This window comes from Odocoileus virginianus, chromosome 17, assembly GCF_023699985.2.
Source record: "Odocoileus virginianus isolate 20LAN1187 ecotype Illinois chromosome 17, Ovbor_1.2, whole genome shotgun sequence".
NCBI lineage: Eukaryota > Metazoa > Chordata > Mammalia > Artiodactyla > Cervidae > Odocoileus > Odocoileus virginianus.
In genome coordinates this window covers 26,060,695-26,082,180 of record NC_069690.1, presented here as the reverse complement: position 1 = coordinate 26,082,180, position 21,486 = coordinate 26,060,695, and the positions used below count along the sequence as shown (strand labels likewise).

Genomic DNA, 21,486 nt, shown 5'->3' with positions numbered 1-21,486 from the left:
AGAGGCAGGTCAGGTGGTATTCCCAACTCTTTAAGAATTTTCCGCAGTTTGTTGTGATCCACACAGTCAAAGGCTTTGGCATAGTCAATAAAGCAGAAATAGATGTTTTTCTGGAACTCTCTTGCTTTTTCGATGATCCAGTGGATGTTGGCAATTTGATCTCTGGTTCCTTTGCCTTTTCTAAATCTAGCTTGAATATCTGGAAGTTCACGGTTCATGTACTGTTGAAGCCTGGCTTGGAGAATTTTGAGCATTATTTTACTAGCGTGTGAGATGAGTGCAACGGTGCAGTAGTTTGAGCATTCTTTGGCATTGCCTTTCTTTGGGATTGGAATGAAAACTGACCTTTTCCAGTCCTGTGGCCATTGCTGAGTTTTCCAAATTTGCTGGAATATTGAGTGCAGCACTTTCACAGCGTCATCTTTTAGGATTTGAAATAGCTCAGCTGGAATTCTATCACCTCCATTAGTTTTGTTCGTAATGATGCTTCCTAAGGCCCACTTGACTTCACCTTCCAGGATTCTGGCTCTAGGTGAGTGATCAAACCATCATGGTTATATGGGTCATGAAGATCCTTCTGTTTATTCTTGCCACCTCTTTTAAATATCTTCTGCTTCTGGTAGGTCCACACCATTTCTGTCCTTTATTGTGCCCATCTTTGCATGGAATGTTCCCTTGGTATTTCTAATTTTCTTGAAGATATCTCTAGTCTTTCCTATTCTATTATTTTTCTCTATTTCTTTGCACTGATCACTGAGGAAGGCTTTCTTATCTCTCCCTGCTATTCTTTGAAACTCTGAATTCAAATGGGTCTATCTTTCCTTAAACAGAAAAAAGCAACCGGGAGGGAAGGAGAAGGGACAGAGATGCAGAAAGGTGGCCCACCCTCGAAAGAAAAAACAAGCAGAATCACAACGAGCATCCTCAGAGAGAGAGATAAGAAACAAAGAGCATCCGTGAGACAGAAACAAGATGCTATAAAAGGGACACAAAGAGAGCTCTTGGAAGTTAAAAATAAAGCAGAAAAATTTTAAGTCAAAAGAAAGATACAAGATAAATTTGACAGAGATCCCTCAGAACATAGAGAAAGAGACATAAAGATGAAAGGCAAAGAGAATGTTGCATGAAAAAGAGAATAGAAAACTCTCTGTGAACAATTCTTTACATTGATTACATATTGGCAAGGTAATATCTGGGGAATACTGAGTTGAAAATTAAAATTCATTTAACTTGTTTCTTTCTCCTTTATTAAAAGTTATGCCAAAAATTTTTAAATTGTGTCTGTGGCCCTTGTCCTAAGTGTCCTTTGCCACCTCACACCCAGTGACCTTCTCCTCCCCACTCAGTGGCCCTGCCCTGGAACTCAGTCCCGCCACCTTTAAGGTCAGTCTCTGAGATGGTCCCTCCCCAGCTCAGCTTCTTTGCCCATCCCAGTACCTGTGCTCAAGTCCTCCTAGTCAACCTTTGATCCCATGGGGACATTCAGGTCACTGACCCCTGGCCTTTCTTCTTGCCTGTTTGTCCCCTTCCACCTCCATTCCCTCCTCCAAGGACCCTGCCTGCTTCCGCTGCTCTCTCACCAGTTCTCAGTCTTTCGCCTCCTTCTTTAGTCTAAGCCACCTGACCAAACCCCATCCCTGGCTCTGTCCACTCTCTTCTCTGTTGAGCCCATGTGAAGGTGGCCAAGCAAAGCTGGAGAAGATCACACGACCACACAGATTAGCAGGCTGCACGTTTAAGGCCTCTGGTCCCAGCTGGCCTCTCAGGTTGTACCCCTGGGGTTTCCCGAATCTGCTGTCCCTCCTGTTCTCACAGGGACTGTTTGCAAATCCTCTGCTTTCTCAAACCTGGTCTGCTCCTCTCGCTGTCCACAGAAAGCCCCACCTCCTCCCTCAAAGAAATATGAAAGCCACCAGGGGAGAACTCCACATGCTCCCTGCTCTAAAACTTATAAACGTAACTGCCCCATACCTACAGTTTCTTCCGTTTACTACAGAAGAGGCCCTCCTTGCATCCAAGGCCAAGTCCTTCCAATCCAGCTTCCCTCTGCATCCTCAGACACCATCTTTTCCAGCTCGCCTACACTCCCACCCTATTCGTTCCTTCCCATCAACATTTAAATAAGCCAAGTTTCTACAATCTTAAAACAAAATCAAAATACACTGCCTCGACTCCACATCCTGGCACCATGCTGCTTGCCCCCTTCACAGCCTGCCTCCTGTGAAAAATCGGCCTCCTGAATCCCCTTCCTTTCCTTTCGTCTCATTCCTCAGTCCTCTGAGAGCTGCCTCCAACCTTCCTCTCTAAGTCTGAATTTTTAAAAGATTTTTAAAATTATTTATTTATTTGGCTGCATCAGGTCTTAGTTGTGGCACACAGGACCTTCAGTTGCCGCATGCAAACTCTTCATTGCAGCATGTGGCATCTAGTTCCCTGACCAGGGATTGAACCTGGGTCCACTGCATTGGGAGCATGGATGGAGTCTTAGCCACTGGACCATCAGGGAAGTCCCTAAATCTGCTTCCATCTAGCTTGCCCAGGATTCCTCATAGGACTTCCTGTAGCTACACTCTGAGAACCTCTTCGGCCTCACCCTCCTCTGTAAGTCTCCACATCTGGTGGCCTCCTCTCCACCTTCCTCCCTGGCTTCTGAACCTTGGTGCTTCTCTTGTCAGCTCCACCCGGCAGGACAAGCAGCCTTTTCTCTCCAGGGTCCCTTGAAAGTCTCATTCAGCTGACTCTGGAGACTCAGCAAAGCATCCACCTCCCCCACGGCTCCCTGGCTTGCCAGCCCCTCGAGGTCATGCACACCCAGCACACTAGCCCTGGGTGACCTGATGCACTGTGAGGCTTCAGCTCCTTCTCTCAGCCAAGGACACCTGCATCTATGCAGAAATGGCCCCACCCCACTGTCTGGACCAGAACTACATGTCCTCCCTCACCTCGACTTTCCAGTATCCAACCAAGCACCAGCTCCTTTGGATTTAATCATCAAAAGCAAAGTTCAAGAATTCCACTTACTCCAAGGCAAGCACAGCTCTAATGCAATGATAAATTGCAACTGAGTTTTGGCCTAAAGTTGGGCGAAAGAGCGAGTGGTCCATCTACAAGAGTCACGGTTCCAGGCATCTGCTGCCAAATGGGATGTGGGCTCAGTGTGATTTCAAGAGAGGCCAGAAAGTGAATTTTTATATAAAGTCTCCTGAATTGTAAGTGTTAACAGATAGTTCAACAGAAAAATAGAAGAAGGAGGGCTTCTGGGCTGCTGGCCACATTCTTTCCTTGACCTAGGTGACAGTAGCAAAAGTGTTTATTTTATACCTATAGGTTAAATTGAACATGTAGGTTTCAACTAATTTTCTATATGTATGATATGATCTTTCATAATTAAAAAATGTTTTTAAAGGGAAAAACTGGACTTCCCTGGTAGCACAGTGGATAGGAATCTGATTGCCAATGCAGGAGACATGGATTTGATCCCCAGCCTGAGAAGAAAAGTCCATATAACACAACAAAGAGTAGCCCCCACTTGCTTCAATTAGAGAAAGCAATGAAAGACCTAATGCAGCCAAAAATAAAATTAATAAGCAAATTTTTAAAAATGAAAAAAACTATTTTAAACAAGGGAATTAGTTGTAAAAGGGACTGGGTATAAAATTAACTTATTAAAATCAAAGTTTTCCAATATAAAAACTATGACCAGTTCAATATTATCGTGGAGAAAAAGAGACCAGTGATAATTAAAACAACAAAAATAAAATACCAAAAATTAAGAGATCATCAAAAGATGTTAATATATATTATCACATTTCTTGTTAGTTGGTTAATATGTATGAAAAATATCTTTTGAACAAAAGAACAGGACTTAAATAAATTGAAAGAAAGAAATGCTATTCTTGGATAGAAAAGACTCAAATCTTAAAGATGTTCATTCTTCTTAAGTTAACCCAATCTTGTTCCCCCCCAAAATATAGGAATAGGACTATTTTGGGAACTAAACAAAGAGATTCTAATGTACTTATGAGAAATAAATATTTAAAATATCCAAGAAAAAAAATCTAAAAAGGAGAGTAATGAGGACAATAATTAAAACAATTTGGTCTCTACATATGAATAAATAGACCTATCAGAACAGGATAGTGAATCCCAAAATAGACACAGACATACTTGGGAATTTTATGCTATAAAGATAGCAATTCAATAAATGAGATTGGGTCAACTGACTAGCCATCTGGGGATAGATTGAAAAAACATAAAACCAACTCAAGTTGCATCTGCACTTCTCTCCCTAAATCAAAATAAACTGAAAATGGATCCAAGAACCAAATGTAAAGACTAAAATCACAAAATGCCAGAAGAAAACATGTAATATTTTAAACATTTTTACATCTTGAGTACGAGTCATTTGACTTTGTAAATCTATGTGTTTTCTTCTTTTTTTGAAAAAAAAAAAAAGAAATTACATCTTTTAATCACAGAGGATAAAAAGCCCCATAATCTCAAGATTATGATGAAGCTTTATATCTGGAATATCACCAAGATGTTATCTTAAAAGAACACTGAGGTGAAAATTTCAGAATATTTTGCGTCTATTCTACTAAGCAAGCACTAAAGTAGTAATATAGGACATGACATCACAGTGCAAGTTTTCCATCTTTATTGTAGAGGACTATACCAAGGAAGGAAATTATTATCAAGCGTTCATTTGTGATATGTGCTTTAAGAGACTATGGACAAAAAAATGCTGTTTTTCACACCTTGACAATCTTCACTGAAGTATGTTATTTTTGAAACTGTGTCAAAATTCTTCAAAGTGAAGAAAGCTCTCTCAAATAGGAATGAACAGCAGATTACAGGACAGTTAAGGAAAGGCTCCAACGTAAAAGAGAGCAGCCAAAATGAAGGAAAACTGCTTTCCATCTAGAATCCCACATCCAGCCAAGTGACTAACAGATGTCAGGCAGAAAACAGTTGTTGTCAATCATGCAAGAATTAAAAAAGTTTACCTCCCATGTACCATGGAAAGCTACTAAAGAATGTACTCCACCAAAATAAGAGCATAAACCAAGAAAGAGGAAGACAAAGGAAAAGGGGAATCAAACAACAAAAGAGGTTCAGGGAAGTCCCAGAGTGACACCTCGCCTCAAAACCAACCAGTTGGACTGAAGAGGACAAGGGAATCCCAGGAGAGATAGCACTAAGAACACAAAAGTGATAACATACGTGACAAGTCAGATAGCAAAGGAAAACATTACCCGAAGGAATTTCATTGGTTGGTCTGGAAGAATTAATGATAGTGAATAGTGTGCTAGCAAAAACAGTGAGGTCATTGTTAATTCCAAAAAGAGCAAGTGTCATACAAGCAAGGAGAGAACTGGAACAACAGAACATGATTTGGCTCCACAATAAACAATACTAACAGAGTCATATTAAGAAAAACACTGAATATCAGTTTAACCACAAATTCTATCATAGCTATACCAGGAGAGGTGTAAATACATACAGGAACACTTCTAGTAACAGAATCATATTCTCTTATGTTCTTCAAGCTGGAGGCCTTGAATTTGACTCTGTCAACATCTTGGTAAGCCCACTTGGATATATATTCTATCCAACAGTGCACTAAATTGTTTCTTCATTTCCTCATCTTGACAAAATTTTTCAAAATAACTTTAAGCCAAATTATCAAATTTTAACTTGTCAGTCAATACGATGAATTTGAAAAACACCTTCTCGATGCTGAGCTGAAAACCCTATGAGGACCTTTTTTCACAATGATGTTCAGGCTTAGCCAGAAATTTGTCAAGAAGTTTCTGGAATGCAAATTTATTTTCCTGATACATAAAATTTCTTAAAAAAAAAATAACAACCAGTCTGGGACATCCCTGGTGGTCCAGTGGTCAAGACACTGCACTTCCAATGCAGGGGGCATGGGTTGGATCCCTGGTTGGGGAACTAAGATCCCACATGCCTCATCATGGCATAGTCAAAAAATTTTAATTTTAAAAAATCAGTCTGGGGAATTATTTTTGTAAAATATTTTCTGTTTCCTTGAACAATTGCTCAGGCAATGGAGCCAGGGCAGGTAGGCTGACTGGGTTTGGTGCTGACAGCCCAAAATGAACTGACATGATGGAGAAAGTGCTGTCAGACCAGAGAGAAAAGGAGGAAGAGGAAGTCCCAGTCACAAAACACCATCAGACGCCAGTGTCCCTTGTCCTGCCCTGGAGAAGTTCTGTTACACAGAGGAGTTGGCTACTTAAACAGCGATGACACAGCTCTTTTCAGCCAGGATACAGACGCCATCTGGAATATGTTTGTGTTAAGTGCAATCTGTAAGGCTGGTCTGGCTGTAAAATGTGGTAAAAGCCAATTTGGACTTCAGAGTTCAAATATTTGGTATAGAAGGTGGGACAACAAAACCCTTTGTAAGATAAGATCGGTGCTATTAGGGACTGGAAGTCTCCCAGAATGGAGGGAGAGTCAGGTAATTCTGAGGACAATCAGGGCATTTGAAGAGCATGCTTATTTCAAAACCTTATCTAGATCATGAGCACAAAAAAGTGGACGTGATAAAGTTATCTGCCCCTCGTTGGAGGCGTCCTACGGTTTAGAAAAGCTGAAACTGTCTTGGATGTCTTTACTGGTTTAATGAGCCCAGACTTTTCAAAATCCTTCTCTGTGATCATGGTTTTTTTTGTTTTTTCCCCTATACATTATTTACTGGATTGAGGTAGTTTTATCTTAAAGCCACAAAAATGTAAAGCAGCTTATAACAGATCCCTCTAGACGACAACTGCCAAAGGATCGGGGCAACTCTTCTCTCTGGAAGAAGTGTTTTAGCCATTATTTGGGTCTCTGCTAAACCCAGGCCATAAATATTTGGCCCAAAATTGTCTTGTTAAGCTCTGCTATAAAGATTATGCAAACTGTGTTTGAGATAAATATCCAATGTGTCTCTCAACAAGAGATCATCACAGCAGACAGAAAGCTGTCTCCTAAGCTTATCAGGGCTACGTGGCCAGGTGCCAAGCTCAAATGTCAGGTGGACACACCGCAGTGGGGAGAAGGGAACAAGACTCAGGGAGTCCAGGCGAGCGCCCCCAGCACAGAATGCTCAGGACCCTCACGGAAACCACACAACTTCCAGGTCCACCAGCGGTGGGCTGACGGGTTAAACTGTGGTGCAGTCAGAGCATGGGGACCTGTAAGCCATGAAAAGCAATTATGCAGTTCTGTACACACAGAATGGAAAATCTCCCACACATGTTGTTAACCTTAAAAAAAAGCAAGTTAAAAAATGCTGTTTATAATGGGATCCTGTTTTATGTGTGCAGTGTGTATTTTTGATTACATGGTAATCACGGTTACCTCTAGGGAGTGGAGCTGTGTGCCGGATTTTCACTTTTTCCTTTATATTCTTCTATACATCAATCTCTCTTTTTTTTTTTCTTTTACAGTGAGCATGCACTACTTCTGTTACTTAAATTCTTTAATTTAAAAAGTAAAAAAAAGAGGGACTTCCTTGGTGGCCCAGTGCCTAAGACTCCTCTCTTCCAATACAGGGGGCCTGGGTTCCACCCATGGTCGGAGAACTAGATCCCACATGCTGCAACTAAAGACCCAGGTTCCACAGCTAAGACCCTAAGACCGAGCACAGCCAAATAAATACATTTTTAAGTTTAAAAGATCCTAAAAATTAAAGAAAAATAACCATATGAAACATATGAAGTGGGGGGAACACGGAGTGATAAATATGCATACATATATATATATATATATATATATATATATATATACACACGCGCACACACACACACACCAAATCTTTAAGAGTGGTTATCTTTGGAGGAATCTTGTTCATCCTTCTACTTTTCCGCATTCTGCAAATTTTCTAAAAGGATCAAGAATTTTATAATAGAAAAAAATCAAATAAATCATTTTGAGAACACTTCAGATGTATAGAATAGTGTGAACAGTATGCTACTATTCATACTAAAAAGTATTTAAGAGATTTCCCTGGCAATCCAGTAATTGAAACTTCACGCTCCCAATGCACGAGGCTTGGGTTCAATCCCTGGTCAGGGAATTAAATCCCACAATTAAAGATCCCTACATGCTGCATACCACAACTAAGACCCAGTGCAACCAAATAAATAAATACTTAAAATAAATCTTATTGTTGATTTATGAGGCCATTTTATAGGATCCTGCTTGGCCATACCTCAAAAAACCATGAGCCCTATCAAAGCAGATCTCGACATCCTTCCCTGGTCAAAGGCTTATCTCAAACCTCTTACCCTCTAGTCTTCACACCCTGCTTGTCATGTGCTTCCTGATCCATGTGGCTTCTCATCTCTGTCCTTATCACTATTGCCTCTCCTTCACCCCTCTGACCTGACGCTCAGCACTGTCTCCCCCTCTTGGTTCTTTTGCTTCAAACATCATGTGTCATCTCCTCCCAGTTAGTTTCCTTTTGGCTACCAGGACAGACACACTCAGTCTCTCTATCCATCTCCACACAGGCCCTCTCTGGCAAAGCCCCTTCCACATTTTCCCCAATAAATAAGGACATTCCATGAGTTAAAGCCAGTTCTAGAAGCCTGGGAAGCCACCCTTACTATAGGGGCTTGCTGATGACAAGGAGCCCAAACCAATCAAGTAGAAAGTGACTTCCTTCCCATTAAGAAAACATCATCAGAAGGGTCGTCATCTCTGTAGACAGCCACCTTACCCAGTTCCTTCTTTATTTCTCTCTTCTGCATCTTATTTGGGAAGGAGGCAGGACTCCAGGGTAAAACAGTTCACTTACAGAGCATCAAGGGACAAGGATATCGTCACTGAACACACCCCCTGTGCCCATGTTGGTTCTTAGCACATGGAAGGCACTCACTGTGTATTTTTTAATAACTAATGAATAGACTGGTTAAACTGAAAATCCTGGTGATATGAGAATGTCATAATTCTGCAACTATAGGAGAGGGTGTGACCTGAGAGCCCCACGGACTCTCAGGAAAGCCCCCTTGGTGGCTCATGGTTGGGACGATTTCGCTGAGCCACCATGGCCACCTAGTGGCAGGACACCTACATCACTAGTGTAGTAGGTGACAGCGGATTTTCTATTTTTAATCAGTTTTGTTTTGTTTTGTTTTAAGACTAAGAAGTGGGAGGAAACATTATGGGGTAAGAGAGAATCAGAGGAATGGAGAGGAGGAACCAGGAGACGGGAGTTAAAACTCTCAGGAGGATTGGGGAAGGGAAAGGGGTCATAGAAAGGACGAGCAGAGCAGGAGAGGGGCGGGGAGGGTCTCCTACTTGTCAAAGTTCACGTCCAGCATGCCTGCCTTCTCCTGACTGATTCGTAGCAATGGCGTGTCCAGCCGCCGAATGCAGTCTTTGTCCAGCGTGGCTGTCCAATCTTGGAAGGTTTTTCGCACCAATTCATCAATGGCCTGAACCATCTGCTGGTAGGTGTGCACACTCTCCTCTCCGGTCCCGATGTGGGGCAGGAAATGAGCATTGGAAAGACACTGTGGAGGAGAACCAGGGACGCTGGGATCCACGTTCCTCCGTGTTATCATCGCCCTGAGAGCCCTAGTCCCCTCCCCAACACACACACCCGGATTATATGTGTAAGACAGGGCATGGAGATCGACTTTGACTACTCGGGGGGAAGGGGGAGCCAGAAGGAAAGGTGAGAGGAAGAGACCAGGCACAGTGAGAGAGGTAGTCAAAATGAAGACAGGGAAGGGGAAGGTTCGAAGAATCTGCAGAGTAGCATTGCCATATACGGGCTTCCCAGGTGGCTCAGGGGTAAGGAATTCACCTGCCAATGCAGGAGACCAGGAGACATGGATTCGATTCCTGGATGGGGAAGATCCCCTGGAGAAGGAAATGACAACGCACTCAAGTATTCGTGCCTGAAAAATCCCATGGACAGAGGAGCCTGGGGACTACAGTCCACAGGGTCACAAAGAGTCAGACACAACTAAGCGACTAAGCACACATGCACACATTGTCATACACACACTACCGTGTGTAAAACAGATAGCTGGTGGGAATCTGCTGTGTAACACAGGGAGCTCAGCTCACTGTGCTATGATGACCTAGAGGGGTAGAATGGGGGCCGGGTGTGGAAGGGAGGTCTACACGGGAGGGGACATATGGATACACGTAGCTGATTTACTTTGCTGTACAGTAGAAGCTAACACAACACTGTGAAACAATCATACTCTGATAATAAAATAAAATAAGAAAGAGAAGCACAGACATTCAGCTTGAGGAAAAAAGTTGGGAAAAGAAAGTCAATTACAAGAGGTGAAGGATTAAAGAGACACAAGGTCAAAAACAAGCATGAGCCCTTCCTCAGGACAGGCCAGTTCCTCTGACATGCCCCTTGCACCTACTTAGTCTCAGGTCAGGAAACCTCTCCAGGGAGATGCTCTGGACTGGCCCCCAGGGCTCCCACCCACCAGCCTGGGGCTCAGCCTGCAAACTCTGTCGTGACACTGAGAACAAGTTCCAGGAAAGGCCAGGCTTACGTTCATGACTCTGTCGATGCGACGCCGTAGGATGCGCACCCAGTGGGCCTGCCCTGAGTACTGGGCCATGTAGGGCTCCAGGTAGGGCCACTTCTTGTTCAGCTCACGGTTTACGAGTGCCAGCTCACTATTGAACAGCATGTAGAGGTCCACAGCTTTCTTGTCATATGTTCGCTTGATGGCCTGACAAAGAAGAGGAAGTAAATGACATGACCAGGGATATGGGGTCCCTGCAGCTCCCCATCCTGGAAGAAAGCTAAATCCCTGCCATGGGAGTCCTGCCCCCAAGCCCTCCGGGCACCAGGAGGAGGGGGTGGGCAGGGACAGAGGAAGAAAAGACACGCTGGCAGTTTAGGACGTGGGCTAGAGCACAAATGGAGGTTGGACAGCATCTAGAAGGACCAGGAGGATGTGAAGGAAAGCTCAAGCGAACCAGGGGTGGAGGAAGGACGCTGGTGGGCAGTCCCACCTCTCGGGCTGAGAGCCGGTGGAAGGTGTCCAGCAGTAGCACCCCGTGCTCCACATCACGGACTAACTCGAAGGCCGAGGTGATCAAGTTCTGAGTCATCACCTCCAGGTCCTTGACTCCAGCCCGGAACCTGCACCGTTAGAGGTATGTCGAAGGGTGGGCGACATGACCTGGCCCCAAGAAAATGTCCCCTGAGTTTGACTCTGATGTTTTATGTACGGAGGGCATCCTCAGTGTCAGCACTGAGCACTTCACACACAGGAATCCATTTAGTCCTCAAAACAACTCAGTGGGGTAGGCTGTATTGCTAACCAGATTTTATAGATGAGGAAACTGAGGCCCAGGCTGGTAGAGCAATCTGCCCAGAGTCATGTTAACTAGTCTGTGGCAGAACTGGGATCCAAGGCCAGAAAGGCTGGCTGTGACACCCTGCATCTGAGCAGCCACCATGCGCTTCCCCAGCTCGCCCCCCATTTCTGACCTGCTTCCCCCACACTTTGCTCTGGTCTCCCCTGCCCCACTTTCCTGTCTATGGCCGGGGGGGGTGGTCTGTGACGCTCTCACCTATTGTAGTCTTCATGCCAAGAAGTGTTCTTGACGTCCAGGATGCCCCCGCGGACAGCTCGCAGCACGTGCAGGTTTTTGTGAAAGATGTCTTCAATCTCCAGCAAGTTCCGTGTTATCTGGGGCCCCTGGGCACCGAAGAAGCAGGGGAGGGGCCCTTGCTTTCCATCTTCCCAGCGGGCAAAATGGTACTGACAGTCACATACCTGCAAAGAAGTCAGCATGAGGCTTCCTGCCCTCCTGTCTGAGTCTTCCTGTCCCAAGTTCTTTGGTTTAGCTTGTGTTGTGGTTGTTCAGTTGCTAAGTCATATCCCACTCTTTACGACTCCATGGACTGCAGCACGCCAGGCTTCCCAGTCCCTCACTACCGGTTTAGCTTAAAATGACTAAAAAACTAAGGAGGACCCACCATATACAAGGGGCTTCTGGGGTGAATTTTAGTTGCACAATGAAATATGAAAAAATTTGGCCTTGGAGTACAAAATGAAGCAGGGCAAAAGCTAATAAGAGTTTTGCCAACAGAACGCACTGGTCATAGCAAACACTCTCTTCCAACAACACAAGAGATGACTCTACACATGGACATCACCAGATGGTCAATACCGAAATCAGATTGATTGTATTCTTTGCAGCTGAAGTTGGAGAAGCTCTATACTGTCAGCAAAAACAAGACTGGGAGTGAACTGTGGCTCAGATCATGAACTCCTTATTGCCAAATTCAGACTTAAATTGAAGAAAGCAGGAAAAACCACTAGACCATTCAGGTATGACCTAAATTAAATCCCTTATTATTATGCAGTGGAAGCGACAAATAAATTCAAGGGATTAGATCTGATAGACAGAGTGCCTGATGAACTATGGACGGAGGTCCGTGACATTGTACAAGAGGCAGTGATCAAGACCATCCCCAAGAAAAAGAAATGCAAAAAGGCAAAATGTTTGTCTGAGGAGGATTACAAATAGTTGAGAAAAGAAGAGGAGCTAAGGACAAAGGAGAAAAGGAAAAATGTACCCCTCTGAATGCAGAGTTCCACAGAATAGCAAGGAGAGATAAGAAAGCCTTCCTCAGTGATCAATGCAAAGAAATGGAGGAAAACAATAGAATGGGGGAGACTAGAGATCTCTTCAAGAAAAATTAGAGATGCCAAGGGAATATTTCATGCAAAGATGGGCACAATAAAGGACAGAAATGGTATGGACCTACCAGAAGCAGAAGATATTAAGAAGAGGTGGCAAGAATACACAGAAGAACTATACAAGAAGGATTTTCATGACCCAGATAACCACGATGGTTTGATCACTCACCTAGAGCCAGAATCCTGGAATGTGAAGTCAAGTGGGCCTTAGGAAGCATCACTACGAACAAAACTAGTAGAGGTGATGGAATTCCAGCTGAGTTATTTCGAATCCTAAAAGATGACGCTGTGAAAGTGCTGCACTCAATATTCCAGCAAAATTGGAAAACTCAGCAATGGCCACAGGACTGGAAAAGGTCAGTTTTCATTCTAATCCCAAAGAAAGGCAATGCCAAAGAATGCTCAAACTATCGCACCATTGCACTCATCTCACTAGCAAAGTAATGGTAGCAAAGTAATGCTCAAAATTCTCCAAGTCAGGCTCCAAAAGTACATGAACTGAGAACTTCCAGATGCTCAAGCTGGATTTAGAAAAGGCAGAGGAACCAGAGATCAAATTGCCAACATTCACTGGATCATCAAAAAAGCAAGAGAGTTCCAGAAAAACATCTACTTCTGCTTTATTAACTATGCCAAAACAACAAACTGTGGAAAATTCTTAAAGAGATGGGAATACCAGATCACCTTACCTGCCTCCTGAGAAATCTGTATGCAGGTCAAGAAGCAACAGTTAGAACTGTACAGGGAAAAATATACTGGTTCCAAATAGGGAAAGGAGTATGTCAAGGCTGTATATTGTCACCCTGCTTATTTAACTTACATGCAGAGTACATCATGTGAAATGCTGGGCTGGATGAGCACAAGCTGGAAACAAGATTGCCAGGAGAAAGATCAATAACCTCAGATACACAGATGACACCACCCTTATGCAGAAAGCAAAGAACTAAAGAGCCTCTTGATGAAAGTGAAAGAGGAGAGTGAAAAAGCTGGCTTAAAACTCAATGTTCAAAAAACGAAGATCATAGCATCCGGTCCCGTCACTTCATGGCAAATAGATGGGGAAACAATGGAAACAGTGACAGACTTTATTTTCTTAGGCTCCAAAATCACTGCATATGGTGAATGCAGCCATGAAATTAAAAGACATTTGCTCCTTGGAATAAAAGCTATGACAAACCTAGACAGCATATTAAAAAGCAGAGACATTACTTTGCTAACAAAGGTCCATCTAGTCAAAGCTGTGGTTTTTCCAGTAGTTGTGTACAGATGTGAGAGTTGGACCATAAAGAAAGCTGAGCACCAAAGAATTGAAGCTTTTGAACTGTGGTGCTGGAGAAGACTCTTGAGAGTCCCTTGGACTGCAAGGAGAACCAACCAGTCCATCCTAAAGAAATCAGTCCTGAATATTCATTGGAAGGACTGATGCTGAAGCTGAAACTCTGATACTTTAGCCACTTGATGCGAAGAGCTGCCTTACTGGAAAAGACCCTGATGCTGGGGAAGATTAAAGGCAAGAGGAGAGGGGACGACAGAGGACGAGATGGTTGGATGGCATCACCGACTCGACGGATGTGAGTTTGAGCAAGCCCCAGGAGTTGGTGATGGACAGGGAAGCCTGGCATGCTGCAGTCCATGGGGTTGCAAAGAGGCAGACACGACTGAGTGAATGAATTGAACTGAACTGAACTGAGGCAGTGATAACAGGCAAGAGTCTCTGAGCACAGGATGGTGGCCAGATGCACAGCCACATGAGAAGAACCAAAGAGGCAAGTTTTGTGTGTAGCCTCACCCCCAGCCCCAGCTCCCCTAGCTCCTGGGCCAGGATTCTGGAGCATCTGCTGTGGGCTCTCAGTCTCCCTGACAGTCTTCCTACCTCGATGAGGTCCTTGCAGCGTTGTACAAAGGCATCAACCTGGGCAAATATGCTGGTCTGGTCTAGGATCCAGCCCCGGGTGGAGAACCTGTCATGAGAAAGACTGACCAGTTGGGAGCAGGAACACGAGGCATTTACCTCCCCAGGCCAGGCTAGAACCAGGAGTTCTGGTTCAAAGGGAGCCTGAGAAAATGAGACCCCAAGAAACAGTTTTTCTGAATGCCAAGTAAAGAAACACAAGGAGAGGAGAGCCAGAGAGAAAAAGAAAACATCTTGGTTCTAAGAAAAAGTTTGGTGGTGGTGGTGGCGGTGTAGTCTCTAAGTTGTGTCTGGTTCTTGCATCACATGGACTGTAGCCCTCTAGGCTCCTGTGTCCATGGGATTTCCCAGGCAAGAATACTGGAGTGGGTTTCCATTTCCTCCTCCAGAAGAGAAAGTTTACACACAATGAAAGACCAGGAGGGATTCCTGGATTGAGGGAGGGAAAGTTACTTAGAGTTCAGAGCACCCAGGACTAGAAGCTAGAATATCTGCATCCAGAGAGAAAACTTGGACCATGTAAAAACTCTAGAAAAAAAATACAATCCACAGGCTTAAAGTACAAGCAGAAGGGCTCAAAACCTCCCCGCTCCAGGAGTGACAAGCGGTAACACACAGGATGTCCAGGTATGTCATACTGGGTATGTGTCTGCACAGCCCGGAGGTAGTGGTCCTTCCAAGCATGACAGCAAGAGATGCAGCCTTGTAGGTCCTCCTTGCTAGAGATGACGTAGCCCTCAAAGATGCGGTCCAGGGAGATGGCATGGCAGCACAGGCGAATGATCTCATTGCTCATCTGCGGGAGGAGTTCCGGCAACCCCAGTTTGCAGCCTTAGTTGCACCGACCCTCTCCTGGAGCCCCCAAGACCACGCCTCAGGTCTCGGGCTCCTACTTCTTGATACCCATGGCTCCTCTCATCCCTGGTCCTCCACTGCTGGCGCAGCAGCACCTCTAGGTTCCACCTCATTTGCCCGCCTCATTGCCAGCCAGTGCTCAGCTCAGAGCCCTTTCCCCACTCTTTGCCCCTCCCCCAATGAAATGTGCCGGGTTCTGCTCCTCAAAAGCCAGTGTTCCTTCCTGTATCTGCCTCTCGCTCATGGCAAGGTCCGTCTTTGGCAATGAGAAAGGGCAGGTCTCCCCTCCTGCACGACTCAGCCTGGGGGTCAGTCCTCCATGGCCCCTCCCTGTGCTCCATCAACACCTCTTCACAAAGTCCCCCTCTTTCCACCCGGGCTTCATCCATCGGGAAGCAATGTGTCCAGTCCAGGTCCCAACTCTGAGCCTCACTAAAGCAGATGATGCAGGTAAAGGGCCTGCGGTCTCTGTCCGACCCAAACGGCATTGCTCACTACCTTTTCACCATAGATCTGCCCAGTGAATTCCACCTTCTCCAGAAATCTGCGTGCTACCAACATGGCCACCCCCTCACCACCCTCTGTCCCACCCTCTGCAGACACACACCTTCCGGAAGAGGGAAGTCAGTCTCTCCCGAGTATTGTAGTGGGGAGAGTTGACCCAGATGATACGGATGAGGCTGATCAGCCTCGGGAGTTTACTAGAGATGTCCTTTGGCCGCATGAATGCCAGTTCCTGGTAAGGCTCCTTCAGGATCGACAAGAAAGTCAGGTTTGACTGTGCTTGACGAGAGCCATCCTGGCAGTAAAGAGAAATCAAGAGAAGACTTAGCCCCTAGAAACACAGGTTCAAAGTGAGTGCTTCTGGTCCTCCACAAATTCCAACCAACCTGCCTTTCCCGGGAAGTGTTCCCAGTTAATGCTACCTAGACCCCATCACCCCAGGTCTCTGCAACCCTTTGGGACCAGAGTGTGTGCATGTCTACTTTTCCTCACTGACTAGTTTCTAACTCAAGTCTCATGTCTATTCCTCTAGCTTTTCCCCTTGAACTCAGAACTCTGCACCAAGGAGACAGTCAAGAGCTGTTGATCAACTGACCGGACATCATTTGCATTCAGCCCACCTTGTGGCTTCCACCATAGCGGCCCCCTTCACTACCTTGTTCTCAACGAGAATTTTAGACTTCTCCATCTAACTGCGGCTCAATTCCCCTTAACATGTGTGGGTGCATGCATAATCATGTCCAATTCCATGCAACTCCATGGGCTGTAACCCACCAGGCTCCTCTATCCATGGAATTTTTCAGGCAAGAATACTGGAGTGGGTTGCCATTTCCTACCCCAGGGGATGGTCCCAACCCAGGAATCAAACCCGTATCTCTGGCATCTTCTGCATTGGCTGGCGAATTCTTTACCACTAGCGCCACCTGGGAAGCCCCAAACTCCCTTTGGTTCAGTTCAGTTCAGTCCCTCAGTCATGTCCAACTCCTTGCAACCCCATGGACTGCAGCACACCAGGCCTCCATGAATACCAGTTTCAAATTCCTGCTAGGAAGAGATGACTTCTCTCTCTGTATTCTACAGATATCTCTGAATCTCTGTGTGTCGCAACACTAATATAATCAGCTTGTCATATTATATAAAATTTTTTTTAAATTTGATTTTTGACTATGCTGGATCTTGGTTGCTGCACGGGCTTTTCTCTAGATTAGGCAAGCAGGGGCTACCCTCTAGTTGTGGCACACTGGGTCTCATTGCAGTGACTTTTCTTGTTGCGGAGGACAGGCTCTAGGGTGCGGAGGCTTCAGTAGTTGTGGCTCCCAGGCTCTAGAGCACAGGCTCAACAGTTGTGATACACGAACTCAGTTGCTCCATGGCATGTGGGATCTTACTGGATCAGGAATCGAACCCACATCTCTTGTATTGGCAAATGGATTCTTTATCACTGAGCCACCAAGTGAAGTGAAAGTCACTCAGTCGTGTTCAACTCTTTGCAACCCCATGGACTATACAGTTCATGGAATTCTCCAGGCCAGAACACTGGAGTGGGTAGCCTTTCCCTTCTACAAGGGATCTGCCCAACCCAGGGATCGAACCCAGTTCTCCCGCATTGCAGGCAGATTCTTTACCAGCTGAGGCACAAGGGAAGCCCCTGAGCCACCAAGGAAGACCTCAAATATACATTTCTAAAGTGTTTCTTTTGCAGCTTTCTTTGCTGAACTGAATGGGTTCGCCTTTGACCCCAGGCCACACAGTCATCTCTTTTGTGTTAGCCTTCCTTCTCAGCTGGATTGTAGGGGTTGGGCTCCTAGAGGGCACTCAACATAGTACATTTGGTAAGTAACTAGATGTCTCCCTAGTTAAACTATAAGCTCCTTGAGGCCTTGTGTTCTGCTACTTTTATACCCTCCCACCAGTCCAAGTCCAAGCACTGGGTGCGTCTATCTCTGCGTTTGATGAGTATGTTGACTCTCTCTTCTTAGTGCCTTACATTGTCCCCATCACTGGGCACTTTCTGCCAAGTCTGCATCCTTCGATCCACTCACAAACCTGAATCTGCTGGGCCAGCTTCATGAAGGGCGCCAGATAGGATGACTTGGCGAGACGCAGGATGGACTCGATGTGCTTCACTCCTGGCTTCACCAGCTGTTTGCTGATGCCAGACAGGTCCATGCATCGGTTGCGCCAAAACTCAATCTCTTCCAAAGGACCTAAGTTTTCTCCTGTCTCCACCGACTCCTGGGCACTGAGCACCTCCTTTATCTGCCGTGTCCAGTGGATCATGGAGGCTGCCGGGGAGAGGACAAAACCTCTTGCATTTTCTTGCAGCACTCCCCACTTTCATCCTTCCCTCCACCCCTGACAGAGCCCTCCTAACCCACCTCCTTTCCCAGCCTCTGGGTTGTCCCTCCCTACTCCTCCCCCTCAGGAGCCCGACACAGGAGCAACACCAGCCACTCACTCTCTAGTCGCTGCACCAGCTCTTTGTCTTTAACCACCACCTCAGGCTTCATGTTCATGGCCTCTGTGGGGATGTAGAGGACAGTGTGCCCCTCCAGCTTGTACCGAGTGTCTGAGGAAACGAAAGAACCAGGAGAGTTCACAGAGGGTGATGGGTTTATGCCACCCTAGTTCCTATCATGGCTGATGACCCGGGGCCCAGTAGCTATGTACATCTCAGGAAAGCAGGCAGGAGAACCTAGGACTCATGCTTTTTTGACATCAGGAAAATGAGAAAAGGCAAGAGAGAAAACCTCATTGAGATGTCATAAGAGACTGTCATAAAATGAGGTCTGAGCAATACAATGCCCTCGACACTCTCTTCCCGGACACAAGCACTACCCTGCTGCCCCCACACTACCTCCAGCATCCCTAACCCCACAGTACTGTTGGAAATTTCCAACTCTGAGCAAGTCTGGCCAACTGTTGGACCACAGAAAACTGTATCTGGATTAGAAGGCACGCTGTGGACCCTGTTTCACTCATTCAGCAAATGCATTCCAAGCACCTACTCTGTGCCAAGCAACTCAGGTACTCAGGATCAATCTCCCACCTGCCTCACTCATTCTACTCTTTGTGGGGACTGGGGAGAAAGCACACCCCTTGGCCATTCCGCTCACCTGTCAGGCAGGCCAAGAACCGGTGCAGGTGAGAAGCAAAATGATTTCGAATGCTCTCGGGCCAGGTTGTGTTTTTAAAGATCTGAGGGGCAAAGACGCCATTGAGCAGCCGAAGCAGGGCTGGGATGTAGGCACCCCGCACTGTCCCAAACTGTACCGTCTCCTCAAAGTTCTCTGGAGTGATGGGGACTGGGGCTTGGCGAATGAAGTAGACAATCTGGTTCTGGGTCTGCATTGAAGACAGTAGAGCAGAGTTCAGTGTCCAGGCCCAGCCATGCTACCCAAGGGAATCTGAGGCTCCAGTCATAAACCCTGGCCACATATCCTGATCCTTTTCCAAATATAAGAAACATGAGATGTTTCCTGTTCTTGTCAGGGACACAACAGTTTCTGTATCCAGAGGGTTGGGGAGGAAATGCAAAGAGCACTCCTTGAGGGTAAAGACTGTGTATTCTCTCCAGAACCTAGCAGTGACTGGGACATAGTAGATGCTCCATAAATGACAGATGGATGGATAAATGGAATGAAAAGGATACAGGAAAAGCAGAAAGGAGATGAACCAAAAGTAAGAGACAGTTGTCTAAGGTTTTTCATTTCATTTGCATAACTTTTCTCCTAATTTTTTTCTTGACCATGATGCATGTGGGTTCTTAGTTCACTGACAAGGGATCAAACCTGTGCCTTCTGTATTGGAAGTTTGGAGTCTTCGTTCACTGACAAGGGATCAAACCTGCGCCTTCTGGATTGGAAGGTTGGAGTCTTAACCACTGGACTTCCAGGGAAATCCCCCCGCTAATTTTTCATTTATCCTGCAGTTTTGTTTATGCTGAGTTTTTATTGTTGTTTACATGCAAAAATGTACAACTTTCATGTTGTTAAAACTTCTTAGTTTCAGACTTCTACATGGTTAGAAAAGTCATTCCTACTCTAAGAACAGTTTCACTGTTTTTTTCTTTAATGCTTTTGTAACTACTCTTTATAATTTATTTAACTTTAAAAACTGAAAATAAAGTGCAAAGAAGATATTCATAATCATTCATCTTCCCATTACCCAGAATTAAATTTTGGCATTTTGTATTTATTTTTTAAAAATATTAACAACTAAAAAAAAAGTTTAACAACTATTATTTTTTGTTAAAATTATGTTAATTATAAATATCTGAAACAATGCAGGAAAGTACATAGATAAAAATTTAACTGTCATTAAAATTCCACCATGTAAACATTAATCATTATCATTAGAGAAAATATTATTCTAGACATCGCTTGTAGATATACATACAGAAAAATAAAAATAAAAATTATTTCAAAATAGGATCATGCTATTGCTTTAGGATCATGCTATTTTTAATTAAAAGTATTGAATTTAATGGAATAAAAAGACATTGATGAATTGTTGAGCTCCAAATAAATGTTTCTCTAGCTGTGAGAGAGATTTCTTCCTAAAAGACCCCTTTCTAAGGTTATAAGAAAGATTATGAAAAATATTAAGAGGTTAGTTTTCTCCGGGATTCCCTGGTGGTCCAGTGGTTAGAACTTAGCCTTGCCATTGCTATTGGCCCAGGTTCAACCCCTGGTCGGGCAACTAAGATCCTGCAAGCCAAGTAGCTGAAAAATAAAAGTTAGTTTTCTCATTATCTTTCAATTTTAACTTCAACTGACTCACTGCTTTGAAAGGTAGGAACACGGGCATGTATCCTCACACTTTCTCTCATTTTCTTACCACTTCCCAATTTTTGTTATACTATTATTTTGACATGCCCTTCATCTAGATCCACTAATTGTTAACATTTTGCACATGTGTGCATGATTGCACTTTCTTCTCTCTCCATCTCTGTCTCTCATCCTCTATCTCTCTGCTGAGCCCTTTCAGAGCTAGTAGCAGACATTATAAAACTACACCCTTACATACTTCAGCATATGGCTCCTAAAAGCAAGGATATTCGCCAACACTCCCCAAACTGTAATTATCACACTCAGAAAATTGAACTTCATTTAATACCTTACATAATACACAGTTCATATTCAAATTTTCCCAGTGATCCAAATAATGTCATTTACAGCTGCTTTCTTCCCACCCAGGACCCAATTCAGATCACACAAGGTTTCTTTCTTTCATGACAGTGATATTTCTAATACTCCGGGCCAGTAGCTTTTCAAAACATCCCTTAATTTTGATTTATCAGATTATTTCCTCATTATTAGATGCAAGTTAAATATTCTTGGCAGGAATATCACATAGGTGATGTTTCCAAAGAATTAATTTTCCTGAATGTAAGCAGCTTAACTAAGATATGTGTTGACATTAAACATTGTGTAACAAATTTTTGTGGAATAAAGTATGTCCTTTCAGTTCCCCCATTCAGTTCCTTCAGCAGTTCAGGGAAAT

At 44.5% G+C, this 21,486-nt stretch overlaps 1 protein-coding gene across 4 annotated transcripts in view; it reads right to left on the bottom strand.

The window, feature by feature from the left end:
- The window catches only part of DNAH2 (dynein axonemal heavy chain 2), a 107,731-nt gene that overhangs the window by 69,622 nt on the left and 16,623 nt on the right, over window positions 1-21,486 (bottom strand). For all 4 annotated transcript variants that reach the window (XM_020869045.2, XM_020869047.2, XM_020869048.2 and 1 more), the window contains 10 exons: window positions 19,098-19,326; window positions 18,440-18,550; window positions 18,028-18,266; window positions 16,085-16,276; window positions 15,261-15,418; window positions 14,584-14,671; window positions 11,575-11,780; window positions 11,011-11,140; window positions 10,542-10,724; window positions 9,316-9,530 (listed from right to left, as the gene is read on the bottom strand). In XM_020869045.2, the coding sequence (XP_020724704.2) occupies window positions 9,316-9,530; window positions 10,542-10,724; window positions 11,011-11,140; window positions 11,575-11,780; window positions 14,584-14,671; window positions 15,261-15,418; window positions 16,085-16,276; window positions 18,028-18,266; window positions 18,440-18,550; window positions 19,098-19,326 (1,751 nt within the window). The remainder of the gene's footprint in view (window positions 1-9,315; window positions 9,531-10,541; window positions 10,725-11,010; window positions 11,141-11,574; window positions 11,781-14,583; window positions 14,672-15,260; window positions 15,419-16,084; window positions 16,277-18,027; window positions 18,267-18,439; window positions 18,551-19,097; window positions 19,327-21,486) is intronic.